The 18,317-nt window shown below is 50.2% G+C and overlaps 1 protein-coding gene across 1 annotated transcript in view; it reads left to right on the plus strand.

Annotated features, from left to right (window-relative positions):
• Positions 1-14,816, plus strand: part of PRMT8 (protein arginine methyltransferase 8) — an 81,660-nt gene extending 66,844 nt beyond the window's left edge. The window contains exons 7-10 of the mRNA XM_004596347.3: positions 1,312-1,427; positions 5,820-5,970; positions 12,922-13,043; positions 13,922-14,816. Of these exons, the coding sequence (XP_004596404.1) occupies positions 1,312-1,427; positions 5,820-5,970; positions 12,922-13,043; positions 13,922-14,005 (473 nt within the window). The 3' untranslated portion in view covers positions 14,006-14,816. The remainder of the gene's footprint in view (positions 1-1,311; positions 1,428-5,819; positions 5,971-12,921; positions 13,044-13,921) is intronic.
• The last annotated feature ends 3,501 nt before the right edge of the window (positions 14,817-18,317 follow it).

Consider the following 18,317-nt stretch of genomic DNA (forward strand, 5'->3'; position numbering starts at 1 on the left):
GCATTCGCTGGGATCCCATATGGGTGCCAGTTCTAATCCTGGCAGCCCCACTCCCCATCCAGCTCCCTGCTTGTGGCCTGGGCAAGCAGTCCATGATGGCCCAAAGCCTTAGGACCCTGCACCCGTGTGGGAGACCTGGAGGAAACTCTGGACTGCTGGCTTTGGATCAGCTGAGCTCTGGCCGTAGAGGCCGCTTGGAGAGTGAATCAATGGATTCACTCTCTGTCTCTCCTCCTCTCTGTATATCTGGCTTTCCAATAAAAATAAAATAAATCTTTTTCAAAAAAAAAAGTGCTCATGATTACCCTACACTATAGAACCACTGAGCCAACAGCCTCATTTTAGAATTGAGCCCAGAGAAGGTGGTGCTGGAGGTGTGCGTGAACTGCTCATGGTCACACAGCCTTGCTGGGCGCTGTCACATGGAGTTAGGGTAGCTGACCCTGGGGTTGTATTGTGTTGGGCTGGAGCCTGATCTCCACCTGTGTCCTGGTGCGTGACGTTGGACCAGGGACTGCATGTGAACCACACACCAACCAATCCCAGTCACAGTTGTCTTGGTGAGCTGTCGATAATGGCAGTTCTTACTATTACTGGGCAGTGATCTCAGGCCCTCAGACTTTGGTTTATTTATATTCACCAACTCCTGCCCCTGAAATCTTTCTCCCTTCCAAGCGAAGTGTCCTTTCTATGAGTAGCCCAAAGAGTCTGGAAAGCAAACGCAGCTGGAATGGTCATTGCCCCACCCAGGGATTATTATGGGATGGGTCCTTGGGGAACACTTTCTGGTGTAAAGAGAAGTCAAGATGACTGTGTACTTGTCCAGGCCAACAGACTGAGGTTCCAAGAGGTTGTGTTGCTTGCACAGGGCTTGGGCAGCTAGAGGCAGTGCTGTAGTCCATTGCACCTGATGAGGACCCATGTTTGTTTAGGCTGTGTTGCATCCATGGAGGCAGGTGGGAAAAAAGAAACAGGAGGGTCATTATGGATGTGCATAACAGCACAGTAATAAGACCATAGAAAGCAGCTGAGGGAGTTCACAGGGGCAGGAGCATAGACATTGTGTTCCAGCTGTGTGAGCTGCAAGGCAGGGACCTGCCTTTTGCGCAAGCATAATGGAGAATGTGTGGATGAGTGACGGGCACTGCTCCCCACCAGGGAGAGTGATTTTCACCTGACTCGGATACAAGGGAATCTTGCAGCCCCCCATCCTACTCCTCTCTGGCATGCTATTCTCCAGTGTTCAAGAGGGAGGGGTTCTTTTCCTAGGGGGTCTTGCTGCCTGTCTCATGTCTTGGCCTGTTTCTGCAGGGTGGGAGAACGTGTATGGTTTTGACATGACCTGCATCCGGGACGTGGCCATGAAGGAGCCCCTGGTGGACATTGTGGACCCAAAGCAAGTGGTGACCAACGCCTGTTTAATAAAGGTCCGGAGACTTATCCTGGGGCATGGGGCATGCTGGGAACCTGGCTGTACCATCCTGGAATGCAAGGCCACCTTGGTCAGAGCCCCTGGCACTCTATGGGGAGAAGTCAAAAGTGGCTGTTTTCATGGAGTAGAGCTATGAGAGAAGGACTCCATGGTGGCTCAGCTGAGGGAATAGGGGGCGCTGCTGTGTCCCTGGCAGTGTGAGGGTGGACTGGGAAATGGGGGAGGAGGAAGAGACATCAGAGGAAAGTCCTTGTAGCCAGGAGGGACCACTCAGGTTTGGGATCCTTATCCTTTGGAATGAAAGCTGATACCCCCCAGATATTGCACAGTCACCAAGGGCCTTCCTTTGAGACATTTTGGTGCCTCTCACCTGCCTGGACAGTGTTCTTGCTTATGCATGTCCCAAGCATCTCTCTTCTCAAGTTTTTCCTTGGTGCAGCATACTTGCCACATTCATCCATAGTACATTCTTCAGAAATATCCAGACATTGCCCAGTTAACTGAAAGTGAAAAGTTCCTTTCGCCTCCCCTCCAATACTAGACTGCTTCAGGGGAAACCACTAATCCATTCAGTCCTTCTTCTGTGTGTTTGCATTTCCAGAAGCTAATACTTTATGTTGAACCATATACATGGGTGCTATTTCATTCTTGTTAGACATTAAAATTAATTATTGGAGAGGCAGCTAGCAAGAGGTCCATGCACTAATTCATTCCTCAGATGCTTCTGATGGGTCGCAGCAAGGCCAAGGACTGAAGAACCTGGACCAGAGATGGGAGCAGCCAAGGAGCCAGACAGTCCCATCTGGGATGCCAGTGTTATAGGCAGTGGTTTCATTTGCTGCACCACAATGCCGGCCCCTCTCACTACTTCTTAGACGAGTCTATTGTTAGTCCAGGCAGGAGTAACTGTGAACAAACATGCCCTTTGTTTATTTCTGCCTGCCCCTGTATCATTGGGCCTCTTCTTTATGGGGAAGTGTCCCTGGGCAGGCAGTTGATCCATGACTTAGAGTTCTGTCAACATTGTAGCCAAAGGCACTTGCCGGGGATGGCTTCAGCTTGGGGATAGCATTTCTTCAACCCCCGATTCTTTGGTTTCTGTCCTGATGCCAGGCCTGGCTTGCAGGTGCAGCCGTAGCAATTCTGTTTTCCTCCTGCTCATCGTGTCACTATCCAGCCTGGTTCTGTCTGATCTTCCCCTTGCCTTTCCTCCATTCTCACACAGGAGCCAGTCAGCATCTTTCCCTTGGTTACACCTGCATGTGTCCAGGGCCAGTGCAGCCAGACTTTTCAGGAGGGCTGGGAGATCAGGGACACCCCAGCACACTCCTTTTGGGTTCTCCCCAAGGTTGGGATAGTGTCTCAGAACCAGAAATGTGTGGTGCCAACCTGCTCCTCCCTTTGCCTGTACTTTCCTTTTCACCAAGGATGAGGACTGCCTGGATTTCCCTCCCCTCCCCCTCAGCCAGGACAGCCACTCTCTCACCGTGTTCTAAGAATGTCTCGCTGAGCCTGTTGGGAAAACATTTGCCCTTCTTCACACAGATAATTGCTATTTTCACTGCTGTTAATGTTGCAGAGTGTGACACTTTATTATAATTAAGGCTCTGTTTGGGCCAGACTGCTGTTTGGAGTCATCATTTGCTGCACTATTTAGTGGTGGGCCCTAGGGCATCAGGCTGATCTGCAGATGGTCCAGTCTGCCAGGGGAAGGAGTGGTCTTGAGCCTGGGGTGGTGGGGGTGGAGGTCCTTTGTGTCTCAGCAGCAGCTAATCCCACCCTCACAGATGGCCTGGATGGGCACCTGCCTCCCTCGTTGACCGTTTTCATGTAAAGTGGTACAGCTTCATTATTTTGTGATCTGGAAGGCCTTTGTTCAGGCCCCCTATTGGGATGCAAATATGTCTAGGACCCATGGAACAGTGCCCCTCTGACAGCTGACATTTCCTGGATGGATGTCTGATAGCCAGATCTCTGGAGATGGAGTGGGATGTGTGTGTATGTGTGTGTATATGTGTGTGTGTGCGCGCGCCCGTGCTTGAAGTAGAAGAATGAGGGGAGTGATGGAGAAAAGGTCAAGTCCTAACGATAAGGTGTAGAGAGTCAAGGAAGGATATAGACCCAAGGAGTAGCATTAAAGAGACTTGTCAGTTGGTGGTCACAGAGAGGTCTGGGAAGGAAGAAACAGTCTAAGCAGGGGGGTGGAAGTGGGGAGAGCTCCTTCCAAGGAGAAGGACAAGTCGAACAAATGCTGCTACCTCTGGCCCTGTTCCACACTGAGGATGCACAAGCCAAAGAGGAGCAGCTCCTATCCCCCCAAAGAGCTCCAGTCTAATGGCGGAGGCCAGGCTGCTGTGCTGGGGGAGAGACTCGCTGTGTGAGTCAGCAGTACGCCTCTTGAAAGCGCACCCCCAGTGAGCAAGGTGAAGGACCTCTCTCATGTGGTCAGCATCACTCTCGCAGGTAGAACACAGCCAGAGGAGAAAAGGCCGGGGTGGTTAGAGGGCAGAAGCTGAGTCTGGGAGAATTGAATGCAGGACAAGAGATGGTCTATGTTGGAGAGGAAGTGGTGTGGGGGTCCCGTGGGAGCTGGACCATACCTTTGTCTGACTCTGTGGGTGGCTGTTACAGAGAGGCATGCCTGGGCCCTCTTCCTTAGTCCTGCAGAGGGACCTAGAAACTTGGAGACATGGAAACATGGGCTGAGAGTATGAGGAACTCAGGGGTCCTGAAGTGTGCACCTGCTGGGCATCCTCCTGGGTGATTCTTGGGAGAAACTAGGCTTCAGGGTCCCATCAGAATTTTCATACCCTACCCAGGGCTCCCCATTCAGTCTAGAGATGCAACAGAATTTACATTTGAAAACTCCAGCATCCCACCACCCCTGTACGACCACCCACCCTCCTGCCAAGCGACAATCAGAGGGGTCAGCTTCCAGGGGCTGTCCTGGCCGGTCACCCCAACTGGTCTCTGATCTGGCCAGTTCCTTGGGCCACTACTTCCTCCTTTGGCCACCGCTGTGTTCTCAAGACTTCTTTTTAAGCTCACAGGGTCCCTTGCATCCCTTAGCCTAGACAACTGTAGTGATAAAAATAGCCTTCTGTCTCTATACTGATCTTGGTTCTCTGTCCTCAGACCACTCTCTCCTCACTACTCCTGCCATATTCCAGTCTGAGATCCCTGCGAGTTATCAATGTACCTGTTCATTTTCCTCCCATGAGTCAAGCTACTTAGGAAAGAAAGAGAGATTTGTTTAGTTCATGGCTCTGGAGGCTGAAAAGCCAAATGCTTTGCTGCCATTTCTGGGGATGGCCCTGTGGTGGTAGGTGGCAGAGCCCCTGTAGTGAGGGTGGCAGGGCATTGCAGAGGAAGGAGCATATAGCAGCCAGGACTTTGTCACCGTGCTCTTGTGACAGCTCAAGAGGCCACCAGGGCCAACTCCCGAGGGCATGTCCCAGCCACCTAAGACATCCCAACTGGTGCCACCTTGGGGTCAACTTCTACACAGTGACCTTTGGGGGTCACGCAAGTTAACATCAGTCCAGTAGAGTTACATGGGTCCACCTGTTGGTATCGCAAGCCACTTGCTCCACAGTCCTGATCAACAGAAAGCTCTTGTTTGGGGGTACAGGGCACCTGTGGGCTCTCCCTTGAACTCCTAAGAGGGTTATCCTAACATCATGGGAACCAGACAGACGCCAGGTTGGCGTTCTTCCCAAGGAAAAGAACTGCATGTTGCAAACCTGCAAACCATCCTTCTGTTTGCCTTGTTCCCACACAAGATTGATTTTCAGCCACTTCCTGCCTGCAGTTGGGAGAATTATTAGTTCTTTGTGCCCAACATTCCCCAGCCAGAGCTGAGAATTCCCAGTTCTTCTTTTTGTCTTTATTTATTGGTGAAACCTGTCTAGCCAGCACAGCTTCCCTGAGCTCAGGCTTGGCTTCTGAGGGAATTCTTGCTTGGGAATCTGAGTCTGTGAGAATGGGGGCTTTCTGCAAGGACACAGTGTGCTTCTGACAGGTGGGTCTGGGAGGCCGCTACAAGTGTCTCAGGTGGGCATTCTGACTGAATTTTAGAGACACATCTGCTAATAAACTTCTCCCCCTTTCCCCCACTCCCATCCTCGTCCCTAGCTAGTTGACTTACCCTCCTAATTCCACATCCACTTAGATTTTGATTCGAATCTTCTTGGCCATCATTGCCTGACCCTTCTCCATCCTAGAGAGGATGGAAGAGGCCATTGCAGGACAGCAGGTGGACCTGGCCAGGCACTCTACACATCGTGACAGCGCCCCTGCAGAGTCTGTCTCCGGGTGAGGCTGCTGGCTGGACCAAGACCTGGCTGGGCCCCTAAGTTCCCGGCATTCTCTCTCCTCTGGGCTGCAGGAGGTGGACATTTACACCGTGAAGACGGAAGAGCTGTCGTTCACATCTGCGTTCTGCCTGCAGATTCAGCGCAACGACTACATACATGCCCTGGTCACCTATTTTAATATTGAATTTACCAAGTGCCACAAGAAAATGGGGTTCTCTACAGGTAAGCTGCATGCAGGTCTTCCAAATCTTCCCTCCTCTCCCCTGCCCTCCCTTCCCCTCCCCTCCTCTCCTCTCCTCTCCTCTCCTCTCCTCTCCTCTCCTCTCCTCTCCTCTCCTCTCCTCTCCTCTCCTCTCCCAGCCTGGGTAATGACCAGGGCTGATCTGGGTGCAGGGGTGAAGGGAAGGGGCGAGGTATTAGCCAGGACACTTATCTGACTTCTCATGAGCCATCCTCAGCCGTGAGGTAACCCACATGGCCCCCTGTGCTGCAGGGCTGCCCAAGGAGAAAGCAAACAGAAGTGGCTGGTACAGCCAGAGCTGAATGTTTGCGCCAGGCAGAGGCAGGTGGGGTCAGGGTGGGGGTGGAGCAGCGAGATGATTTCAGGGCACCTGTGCTCAGTGAGCATGTACTGAGCATGCGCCAGGTGAGTGGCTGCAAGACCTCAGCTGAGTAAAATTTCTACCACAGCTCTGCTACCAGACAGGACTCAGCCCCGTCCCTTGCCCATGTTTCCAAATATATAGCACCTTCTTGGGTACATCATGTGCTGCACTATTTAGTGGTGGGCTTAGCAGTGGTGGGGAGACCCTCTAGGCCCTGGGGCATCAGGCTGATCTGCAGACAGTCCTTTGGCACTTTTCTGTTGCTGCAACAAAATACATTGTTTGTACAAAATAGAAGTTGAGTGCTTGCTTCAGCAGCACATATACAAGACAGATATTGAATCAGATCCTGATTCCAGGGACTGGGAAGCCCACAGATGTGGTGTTGGTATCTGTTCTGCATCTGGTGAGGGCCTCATGCTGCTGCTGAGCACAGCAGGTGGTACGCGATGGGGAGACAGAGGAGAGTGCCAGCTTAGGTATTACTTCTTATAAGCCCACTAAAGCCATTGATGGGGTGTGGGGGGCATCCTCTGGACTTCATATTATCCCAATTACCTCCCAAAGGCCCCGCCTCTAGATACCATTAAGAATAGGAATCTGGGGGCTTAAGTAACCAACTCACAAACTTCTGGGGGCACAGGCAAATCATAGCCACCAGAATAATCTCATCTCTACCAGCCAGAGCACCAGTATGATGCTCTATACTGAAAACTGGACCTCTTATCATCTGTTCTTCATTTAGATGGGGGCAGCAGGTGAGCTCATCTAGCCTACTTTGAAGGATGGTTAGCATCCTTCAGCTTAGCAATGGTGAGGGAGTAGGGATGGCGAGGGAGCAGAGGTGGACCCACTCTAGGACTGGAGCTGTGGTTGGAAGCTCAGGATGGAGTCATAGTGGCTGGCTTGACCTCTTGCAGCCCCAGGTTGGCACCTTACCCTGGCAGTGCCCTGTTGCAGGTGATGAAAGCTCAGTGGGCAGGTGGACTCTGAAAAAAAAACACAAAAAAATTTTAAAACCTCTGGGTTTGCAAAGAGTGAGTTCCAGGCCCATATAGTTGTCAGCCTAGGGATCTGCTCCCTTTGAGATGAACTAGTTCCTGTTCCCAGAGCCAAGCCGACTGCTGGGGCTCTGCTGGATTTTCAGCTCTGTGGTAGCAGAGATAATATTCCAGGAGGAAGAGGAGGATGAGGAGGCTGGGTGAAGTTCACAGCCAGAGTGGAGAAGGCTAACCCTAGGCTGGCTGGTGGGGAGGGAGAACTTGCCCTCAAAGCTGCTCTAATCTGCTGCTTCACATTCCCATTGTTCTTACCACCGTCCCCCCACCCGCCCGCCCCAGCCTTAGGGACCACTGGTCTAACTCCTCCTCCCCACTACCAGGCCATGCACCTTTGTTTCCAGCTGTGCAATTCCAAGGCTATGCCCCCTTCCCTGCTTTTGCACAGGATTCCACAGCCTTAGGTTCTGAAAGGACACTTTGGGGAGATCTTCACAGCTCCAAATTCCCATTCCTGAATGCAGTGTTTCTCCGTGTGTGGCCCCTGGATCCACAGTACTAGTATCACCTGGGAAGTTGTGAGTTAACATAGATTCCCACGTCTGCCAAATCAGCTCTTGTCCAATCAAGATGCCTCAGCTTGAGGAGTACTGCTCTGAACACCGTGGCTGAGAATTCTGGGGTTTCTTTCCAGAATTTTCTCTACTTGGAAGGGCAACTCCACCTCCTCACGAAGGTACCCATGCTGGTCTTTACAAGACTTTCTGATTTCTGGCTGATGCAGACCCCTGTTGCCTGCAGGCTTCCCATGTAGGTAAATTTAGATCAGGGGAGTACAACTGGTTCAGTGGCTTTCTCAGGTACCTTGGGAAGGTAGTGTGGGATATTGGTTCTAGCAAGTGGCAGACTGCTTTCTCGTTTTGTATGGGTTTGGCAGTGGGCTCTGCTTGGGTTGTCTACACTCCAACCACCAATGGAGTTCTTTTTCTAAAGAATTCAATGAATCCTAATTCTTGGTTCATGATGTAGCAATATCACTGGCTCCTGCGTAGTTTTATTTTGCTTCTTCCTTTATTAATGTAATGAGCACTGATGAACTCCTCCCTTAACTCAGTACTAGAACGTTAATAAGTCATCATTAACTAGAATGTAATTAGCAACTAGCAGTGAATTTATTATTACTATTAGAATATAAATCTATCCATTATTAAATTGCTATTAATTAGAATATAAATATGAAGTAGAAATACCTTATTAATAACTGTAATATGATTGTGTTTATTGTTAACCAATGTAAATAAATTAATTCAGAGTCATATAATTAATCCCCTTGAGCCCACCACTTAACTTTAATGACTAAACTGCTGCTAATACCTTCACATCCGCCTGGATGTTGCCCCTGCAAGCCCACGTGTCACCTCCAGATGAACTTTCTCTGGCATTTTCTGTACCCTGTCCCATTTTTATTTAGAAAAAAATAACCATATTTACAAATGTAGTTCAGAAAGCTTCACGAAAATTGGGATTAAAAGATTAGTTCATTTTGGTGCAAAAAAAAATTGGAATGCCTATTTGTCTTTCTATCACACACTTTCTCCATCAACTTTCTGAAGGCCATGTTGTGGGTGAACCTGAGCTGGGTATGGTTTGCACTCAGCTGTCTTTGAACTTGCTGTACTGCATAGCCTGCAATGTGCAGCCCCAGCATGGTTTTCCCTCCCAACCTAGCACTGCAGGCTTGGGGTGGAGAGGGATTCTCAGCAGCATCTCCCCTATTGTGCTGCCCCAGCACTGTGTCTGCTAATAGCCCTGACATGTCTGCAGCTCCAGGCAGGGCTGTCACCCATGAGCACAGGCACCTGGTCTTCCCAGTTTTGCCAGCCGACAGGCTCGGCTATTGCCATTCCTTGGCATATCCAGGGAAGGGAATGCGGAGTGCAGCTTCTGGGGCTGTGGTGGAATCCAGAAGGACTGTGTTAGTGGGGGATGGAGCAGCAGTTGGAATAGAGTCCCAATTCCCCCAGGAATCAGTAAGGTAGGGTGGCTACATGGGACCTAGCCTTCAGCATGTTACATCTGGGCTTGGGCAGTCTCTTTCTTCCCCAGCTTTGCCATCCTGTGACCTTGAATAGTTTTCCAGGTCAATGATGCTTTCTTCCCCGGTATATAATCCTTCATTGTCCAGAAAGCTTGGTAATCCCTTAGGGAAGACAATTCCAAATTTATAGCTAGAAAAATGATTAGGTCCTGAAATCACCAGCTGTTTCACCTGGAAAAATAAAACTGGAGACAAAATTGCCTTCCCTTCTCAAAAGCATCACAGAAAATTTTTGCCGGAAGCCCTTGTCATATGTTCCCGTTGCTCTCCATGTTCCCAACCCCAGCCCCTGCCAAACTTTATCACTAGGCACCTGAGAGTTTTTTCCTTTATGCTGAAGCATCTATAAGGGGTGGGTGAGGAAGGGAGGGAGGGCACACACAAAGTAATGTTTATCTTAGTTACTGTTCCCCAAATGTAGCACTATAGCTGATGCAGGATAGCCATCCTCCATAGACATTCGTCAAATGAAGAGTGAATGAATGGATGGAGCATTCACTTGCACGTGGATTCTAGTGGGCATTTGATCATGCTCAGTTCAAGCTACAAAACATATTCTAGGGCTTAGAAGACTGGGATGGCAGGAGGCTTTAGAGAGACAAAGGGAAAGCAACTGCTGAGAGGAGGAAGTCATCTTCGTAATGGAGAAGCTGAAAGCTTCCATGTAGTTTGTAGTGGAGCTGGAGAGGGAGAGCCTTGTAGCTGAAGAGAGCTCTGGATGTTGCCCAAACCATCTGTGGGCATAGCAGTGTCCTGGATGTTGCTCCAGAACATTCTAGACCAGAGCAAGGCAGCGTGGCTTGGCAGGCTGGAGACACAGCTGATGGATACATGCAATCCTGTTTCACCTATGGAAGGATTTAGCAACTCCTAGGCATAGCGGTTCTGTGCTAGCCTGCTATGTTACAAGTATGGTGATCACTGGATCAAGTGTCCTTCAAGTAAGGACATCTTTTTCAAGAGAAAAGGAGAGTTAACGATAAATACGTCAAGAAGAATGGGACCCAGGACTGTCCCAGACATGGCAGGTTTGGTCTTCTTCATATATGACCATTCCCGTTATCATCTCACTGCATCATTGTGATGCCTCAGCAAAGAAATATTGGGATCCATCATCACAGAGGGAGGCAATGAAACCAAGGTCATGGTGCAGGTCTGTGAACAGAAACTGGGCCTGTTGTTGACCAATCCAACGTCTGTCCTGCTGTTTCCACCCTAGTGATGCTGCGAGATGCCCAGTGATTTCAGGCACAGCTGTGTCTGCTTCACTGAGAATGGGGTAGGGGGGCTAACTTTCGAGGGGGTCTGCCTGTTTCCACACGTCTGAATCTGAGTTTCTTGGAGTTGAGTCAGACCTTCTAAATTTTCATCTGTTTCTTCTGCTGGAGAACCAGGATTGTGAAAACTGACTTACTCCAACTAACGGCCAGCTTGTGGACTCAGCCCAGGCATGGGATGTTTGGAGAAGTTTCCAACCTTTCAGTGCTGATGCTAAGGGGAAAAAAACACTGCACATTTCTGCAACCCCAAATTGGTGCATTTTGGGGCCTCTGTCAGAAGCAGGCCTGGGGACTCAATAACTGGCAGTTCTGCCCAGTGACATCCCTGAGGTGCTCCTAAGGCATCTGCCGAGGTGACAGAAAGAGGCCACATACGTCCCCTTGCCTGAAGGTCTTTAGGAAAGGGAGTGACACTCGTCTGTGCTGGCGTGGGTGGAGGTGGGGGTGAAAGTGCTGTCAGTCACACGCTGGCATGCTCCACACGCACACAACCAGAAACTAGTTTCTGGCAGCTTCTTCCGAGGGGGTTGGGAGCAGGTGGACTCTACAGAGAGAAGTAGGCCGGGAAGGCCGGATGTGCTTGTGGACACAGGGCCTGAGAGGTGCATGTTGCACATTCATGATCCCCCTTTCCCTTCCACGTGTGCAAACAACACTTTCTCCCCATGACCTTGGGTTCTCATCGATTTCCCAAATGTACACATTGAAGGCTAACTTGACTCTCAGTCCAAACCACTGACATTTGATCAAGCTTGTTCACTGCAAAGGGCAAAGAAACACAGAGCTTTTCCCATCATTAAAATACATGTTGGAGTTTTGTAAGAGCTTAGAGGTCACCTGTTCTGACCTTGTGCATAATAAACCTCTCTGGTGACAGTTATATGAACATCTGCACTGGCAGACTTCAGGCTGTAAAACAAACCTCTTGCTGGCGAATTAAACATCTGCCTTCTAGCAATTCCTATTGACTGGCTTGTTCTGCCTCCAAAGCCATACAGGACACCACTGAGTCTCTCCACATAGCGGCTTCTTATCAGGTTCTCTTCAAGTCTTCTCAATATTAGCACTGGTCCTGAGTGAATCTCAGTAGAGGAACGAAAGATCCAGAAGCATCAAAAACTTTCCTGTAAACGGGTTCTTCTACAACGGATTGTGGGAGATCTGAGTGTAACGGAACATCTGTGGGTGCAATCAAGCATCACAGAATATCTGTTCTTTGGGTTCTTCTCATCGTTGTTTCAGTATGCACAGATCGGATGCTGTGGCTGCAACAGGAAGGCGTGGTCTGTATGGGCTCTGGTCACAGGCAGACTGCAGCTCTGTAGAAAATGCAAATAAGTGGGGAGGCAAAAGCATCCACACTGTGATAGACACCAGGACGATGCAAGCTCAGCATTCTCAGGGAACCTGGCATCCAGGCTTGGGTGGTTGGACCAAGTTTCCCAAAGGAAATGTCCTTGGAGGATGAGGCAGAGAAGGCAGTGAAAGAGGGAGGGGGCATGTTCAAAAGACAGCTGCTGCATGAGAAGAGGAAGATGGCCCATAAGACAGGACCACACACACTTAGCTGGGAAAGCCATCAAGTGCCCTGGGTCAGGTGGGTAAGACTTCGTGGCAACTATAGGGCTAAGGGCAAGCATCATCGTTTAGGCTTTGGATTGAGGCAGAGACTGTCAGAATCATCTTTTGTTTCTTCTTACCCAGTTGGAACCTCACAGCAGGGCTGGGCCAGTTCCAGGGGCCAGAGATGCAGGCAGGAAAAGCCATTTGTCAGGGGGAGCAGCAAGTTCAATGGTGCAGCTGTGGCGTTTGTACAAAGTTGTCGTTTTAGGGGAGATGGGATGGGCCGCTCCACAGATCTTGCCCTCTGCACTGTCTAGGGTCTTCACCCTGTCGAACTGTAGCACTTTAAGACATCCTTTGCGTTAATGAGGTTAGCTAGAAGCATCTGTCTTTTGGTATGACATTTCCTCCTTCTCTGAGCCTGAGCAATCTCAAGTGGGTGGAAATCTGGACAAGGGGACTGATGGGGAATCCAGCAGGGGCTTAGAAGTTTGACCCCACTCGACAAGAGCACTAAATTTGGTTGTTTCGCCGAGTCCCGTGGGAAGCTCACTGCCTACTTAGTATCCTGGCCCCAACTTTCTGGGGACCAGTTCTCTGACTCTGCCCTCTCGTTTGACCCCTCCCAGCCCCCGATGCCCCCTACACCCACTGGAAGCAGACTGTCTTCTACTTGGAAGACTACCTCACTGTCCGGAGGGGCGAAGAGATCTATGGGACCATAACCATGAAGCCAAACGCCAAAAACGTGGTAAGTACCGAGGCAGTCTCCATGTGGTCAGCAGAGACAAGGGACCCATGAGGGCTCCCAGGGCCCTCCTGCCCAGGAACCTGAGTGTTGTGTGCAATCAGGAGAGTTGGGAAGGAAGGCAGACAGAGGCCACGTGTGGCTGTGATCAGGTGTGCCTGACAGACTGCAATCTGACTCCCAAATTTCTCCAGTCTACTGACCTCTCAGCTTCCGGGAGCAGGTCAGCAGGCAAGGGGAGTGTTGTACAACAGGTATCCACCTCATACAGGACAAACCTTGGACACAGGAACTTGCGGTGTCCTGAAAGACATTTGAACTAGTGTTTCTGCAGCTGTCCTTGTGGTCTGAAGGCGATTGGATTCTTTCTGAGCAAACCCTGGCTGGGGGAGGGGCACATGCAATAAAAGCCTGTTGAGTGCCCAGATTTTGCCATAGAAGATTCTAGAACACCAGGATGAAATCAGAGGAACTATAATATATGTTTACAGAACAAATATGATGTATAGTATACATAGTATTTACCTATATAGACCATATATAATATAAACTGTTATGCAGTTTTAGTGTCTATTTTAGAAACTTATCATAAACTACATATTATATACTATATAATATAAACACCTATATTACATGCATTATATATTGTTTACTATATCCGTTATAACTAATATGTTTTATATATATTATTTTAGAACAATGAAAACTTTCCATGAGTCTAACACGGCACCATGGTAGATTCCTGAGGGCTGTTCATGGGCTCTACTTAGCTAAAAAACCCTAAGACTGGGAGGGGTCCTGGAGGGAACCCGGAATGAGGGGAGGGGCTAAGTGTCAACCCAGACTAATGGTGCAACCTCTGTCTCTCTCTCCCCTGGCAGCGAGACCTCGATTTCACAGTAGACTTGGATTTTAAGGGACAGTTGTGTGAAACATCTGTATCTAATGACTACAAAATGCGTTAGCACACGTGGGACGCCACAGAGAGCCAGCGAGAAAAGGATCTCTCGCCTCCATCTGCCGCGCTGTCCCAAGGAATCCTGTACTGCAGGACTACACACTGGCAAACCAGAGTTAGCAACTCTGGCTTGAAGATTGCTCAGCCCACCCGGGGGGGCTCCCAGCGGAGGGCCCGGCCACTGGACAGAGGGCCTTGGGCTCCTCTACTCGGTCACGAGAGCCCCTCGCGAAAGGCTTTGTTGGCGCCCGCAACCAGCAACCTGGTGTGCTGTGGCCGGGGCCCCGAGGCTGGAAAAGAACCCGTGTTAATTCCCCCCATCCTCGTCCTCCTTACTGTGACCCTGCGGAGCCTCCCGTTTTGCATGCTGCAGGCATCTAGGTCGGATTGCTTTCACTAGAACCTGGAGACTCGGTGTTTTTGATAGTATAAGCCAGATTATCTGTTTGTGCGGTGGTGTGTGCGTGTGTGTGCCTGCCTACAGCATCCACAGTAGTTTATTGACCCACACGCATCTGTATATGCATGCATATACAATCAAGTGGGTATCCTTGCGTGTTCCTCCAGAGGGGTGTGTGCGTGGGTGCGTGCGTGTGCGCGTGTGCATAGAATATATATTACTCTCAGAGGAGAATTCTGTTGCTTTCGAATAGGAATTTGTTTTGTGATTAGTTTTCCCTTCCCCATTCCTTACCAGATGTTAAGCAGCTCTGAAACATTCTCTGTACTAGCCCTGGTCGCCTCTGGACGAGACCGTGGCTCCGGCCCTGAGCATACGACCACAGACTCTGTGAGCGCCCAATAAACACACAGAAGAAGCCAAGATGTGAAGTGTCGTGTTCCGGGGCTCCGTGTGTAGTAGAGGGGTGGGGAACCAGTGGGAACTGCATCTGTTTGTGCTCTAAAGGGGAGCTCCCCAGTTGGAAGCGGGGTGTTGGGGCTGGTCTAAGAACACCTCCTCTGCACAGGGTCTGGTCCTGCCCTCTGTGACATTGAGGGGCGGGGAGTGGGATGAGAGGAGATCCCTGAAGCTGGGGCAGAAGCTTAAGTACTCTCAGAGAATGTTCCGGATTGGGAGGCTGTGGACAGCCTGGGAGCTGCTGCCTGCAGGATGGACTCGCAACGTGCTTGCTTGAACTTGGTGGAGTCCAGGATTTGATTTTCAGACTACTCTTTTTCTAAAATGCTTACTTTTATTGGAAAGGCAGATTTATAGAGAGAAGGAGGAACAGGGTGCAGGGTCCCAAGGCTTTGGGCCATCCTCTACTGTTTTCCCAAGACACAGGCAAGGAGCTGGATGGGAAATGGAGCACCCGAGACATGAACCGGCACGCATGTAGGATCCTAGTGCTTGCAAGGTGGAGCATTAACCCATAAAGCCATTATACCAGGCCCTAGACTATTCTTTCATTGTTATTGTTATTCAGTAGGGTAGAGAAACAGAGAGAGCTAGAACTCTCATCTGTTGAGTCACTTTCCCAAATGCCCACAATGACTGGGGCTGAATCTGAGCTAATTCTGGTTCCCCTTGTGAGAGACAGGAACCCAATTATGGGAGCCATCACCACTTGCCCCTGGATCCCCCGCCACCTGAATCTGCATTAGCGTGAAGCTGGAGCTGGAGCTGGAGCTGGGGACCAAAGCAAGTGCTCTGGTATGGGACCTTGCAGTGTTGCCCAGCATTTTAACTGCCAGAGGGAACACCTGCTGCTATGTGAGCCTTCAGCTCTGGAGAGCATCTATGAGAAGTCTTCACGAACTTTACGGGAATTTTGAATGAGCCATGAATGGATTTGTAAAGACCATTCTGCTAATATAAAACTTCCACAACCTTCTTGAAGTCCCCTTTATGTCACTTCTCCTGGGAGAGACTTTCCAGATTGTGGAGTGGGGCATTTAGGGAAGGTGGGTGGAGCCAAGGGGGCCAGGAAAACCTGAGGTTTGGCTGTGCATGGGTGGGGAGCATAGGTCCTGGCAATGCACTTGGATGACAACAACAAACTCCAGTGACAATGACCTTTACATGTCCATAACCTGCCGACATTCACGCACTTCATCATCAGCTTCGCCAAGTTCTGGCTGTCAGACATGCAGGCATTACCCACCCATTTTGTGGCTGAGACACACTCAGTCTCAGAAGGAGCAATGGAGAATTTTATCCATAGTCAGTGGAGGGAGAAAAGAACTCTATATGGCCAGGAGACCAGAGGAGCTGATAGGCTGATGACCTGGGAGCACCAGGAGAGCACCCTGCCACCCTAGGACTGGAGGTGGAGAGAGGAGCTCAGCAAGGGGCCCAGCATTGCCCCTCTCTGCTGTCCCTGGGCTGCTGGAAAGGAATTTCTGGAGCAACTTCCTTCTTTCTGCTCTTGGCTTGTCCCCAGTAGGAATCACAATTTCCCTCTGATTCAGTGAAAACTAAGCAGTGTCTGCTCTGAGCACGTCCTGAATGGAAGCCAGTGTATAAAATGTGATTTTTGTATCACAATAGAGATGCTGCAAAGATTACTTCACCCATGAAACCTATTTCCTCTTCCACTCTGAGCCTTTGCAAAACACACACACACACACACACACACACACACACACACAGACACACACAGAGGTAGAGAAAAACACCCTCAATGCCCATGACAGCCAGGGCTGGCACTCCATCCAGGACTTCCACTTGAGTGGCAGAGACCCAGGATCTTCATCAGCTGCCTCCCAGGATGCACTGTAACAGGCTGATGGAATGGGCAGCTTGGAGCTAAGACTCAAAGCCAGGCATTCTGATGGAGGATGCAGGTATCCCATCCAGCATCCTCAGCACTGTGCCAAAACATCCCTCTCCCTCCTCTGCTTGCTGAGATCACACAAAATCCATAAGCCTTCTTCTCCCCTCTAATCGTTCTGCCACGCTGGAGAACATGTCCCTTCCCTTCCACACTCACTTCTCTCCACTTGCCTCCTTTCATGATGCTGTTTGCCGTAAGACGTACATGGGACTCTGCACCGTTCTGCCGTCCATCACAGGCCAGGGCTGTCTTCCCCTACTGGACCACAAGGACGGGGTCCTGCACAAGCAGAGTGGGGAGCAGTGGCTGGTCTCAAGGCAGTAGCAGCTGATCCCAGCCATTGCTTGATTTCCAGGAAACAACAGGCATGACCCTTGTCTGTAAGCCTCCAGAACTGACAACATTTTCTTGGCTTTCATAAAAGCTATTCCATTGGGGCTGTTTTCCTTAGATGGATGCAAACCTCCATTACCTCTATGGCAAGACACAAGGCCTTTGAAAGTCCTATCTGGTCCACACCTCCAAAGTCTTCCTCTCCGCTTTGCACTGCAGCTGGTACAGCACCTGGAGGTCCAGCCTGCCTCTGGATCTCAGTAGTGGTAGGCAGTTAAGCCCATCTGCTGTGATTTGTACCCCGCAAAAAAGCACTCATGTTGGAGCCTGGTCCCCAAGGCAGCAGTGGTGGCTGGGAGGTGTTTGGGTTGTAGAGTCGGCACCCCAAGAGTGAACTGGTGCCTCTCTCCCATGTGGGAAGTCTTCCTTGCCCAAGACTGGATTAGTTTCCAAGAAAGTGGGTTGTTAGGAAGCAAGGACAACCCTCATGCCTATTTCTTCACCCATGCCCTTGCCCTTGGCTTTCTACCATGAGGTGAAGCAATACCAAGTCCTCACCAGTGCTGTGTTGTTGCTATAACTTTCAGAACAAGGAGTCCAAGCCAACCTCTATCCTAAGGAATCACCAGGCTCAGATGCATTGCTTCAGCAACAAAATCCGATCTCAGCCTTGTGCTTTGCTCCCCTTTCTTGGAGTCTATCCCAGGTCTAGCAGGTCATTGTGGCCCCTGGACACTTCCCTTGTCTGCCTTTCCTCGAAGTGGCATTGTCCCCCCCCCCCAGTTCCACACAGCATGGGAGCTCGTCTCTCTGCACTCTCTCCCCACCACTACCTTTGGGTGCAGCAACCAGGGTCCCCAACCTCATTTCTGGAGCTTTCTTCATAATGAAATAACAGGCTTGACATAAGGGATTCCATGTTGAGCTGAGTTTCGTCTTAGGTGAGATACCTCCCCCGCAATCTTAACCTGTGAGACGGTAACCCATTTGAGAATACCACATCCTGCTTGGCAAAAATGTTGAACCCCTGGTTAGGCAGCCCGAATGTGACAGAGAAGAATGAGATTCACCTACTATAGCAGCAAAGGTGTGGAGTTGGTGATTAGTGATTTTTCATCCCTAAGATTGTCCTGCATCCGCTCAGTCTCCCTGATAGCTCGTGCACCTCTGCTTACGTGGAATCTACCCTGTGATCCTGAGCTCTCAATC

Source organism: Ochotona princeps, chromosome 27 (assembly GCF_030435755.1).
Source record: "Ochotona princeps isolate mOchPri1 chromosome 27, mOchPri1.hap1, whole genome shotgun sequence".
NCBI classification, from domain to species: domain Eukaryota; kingdom Metazoa; phylum Chordata; class Mammalia; order Lagomorpha; family Ochotonidae; genus Ochotona; species Ochotona princeps.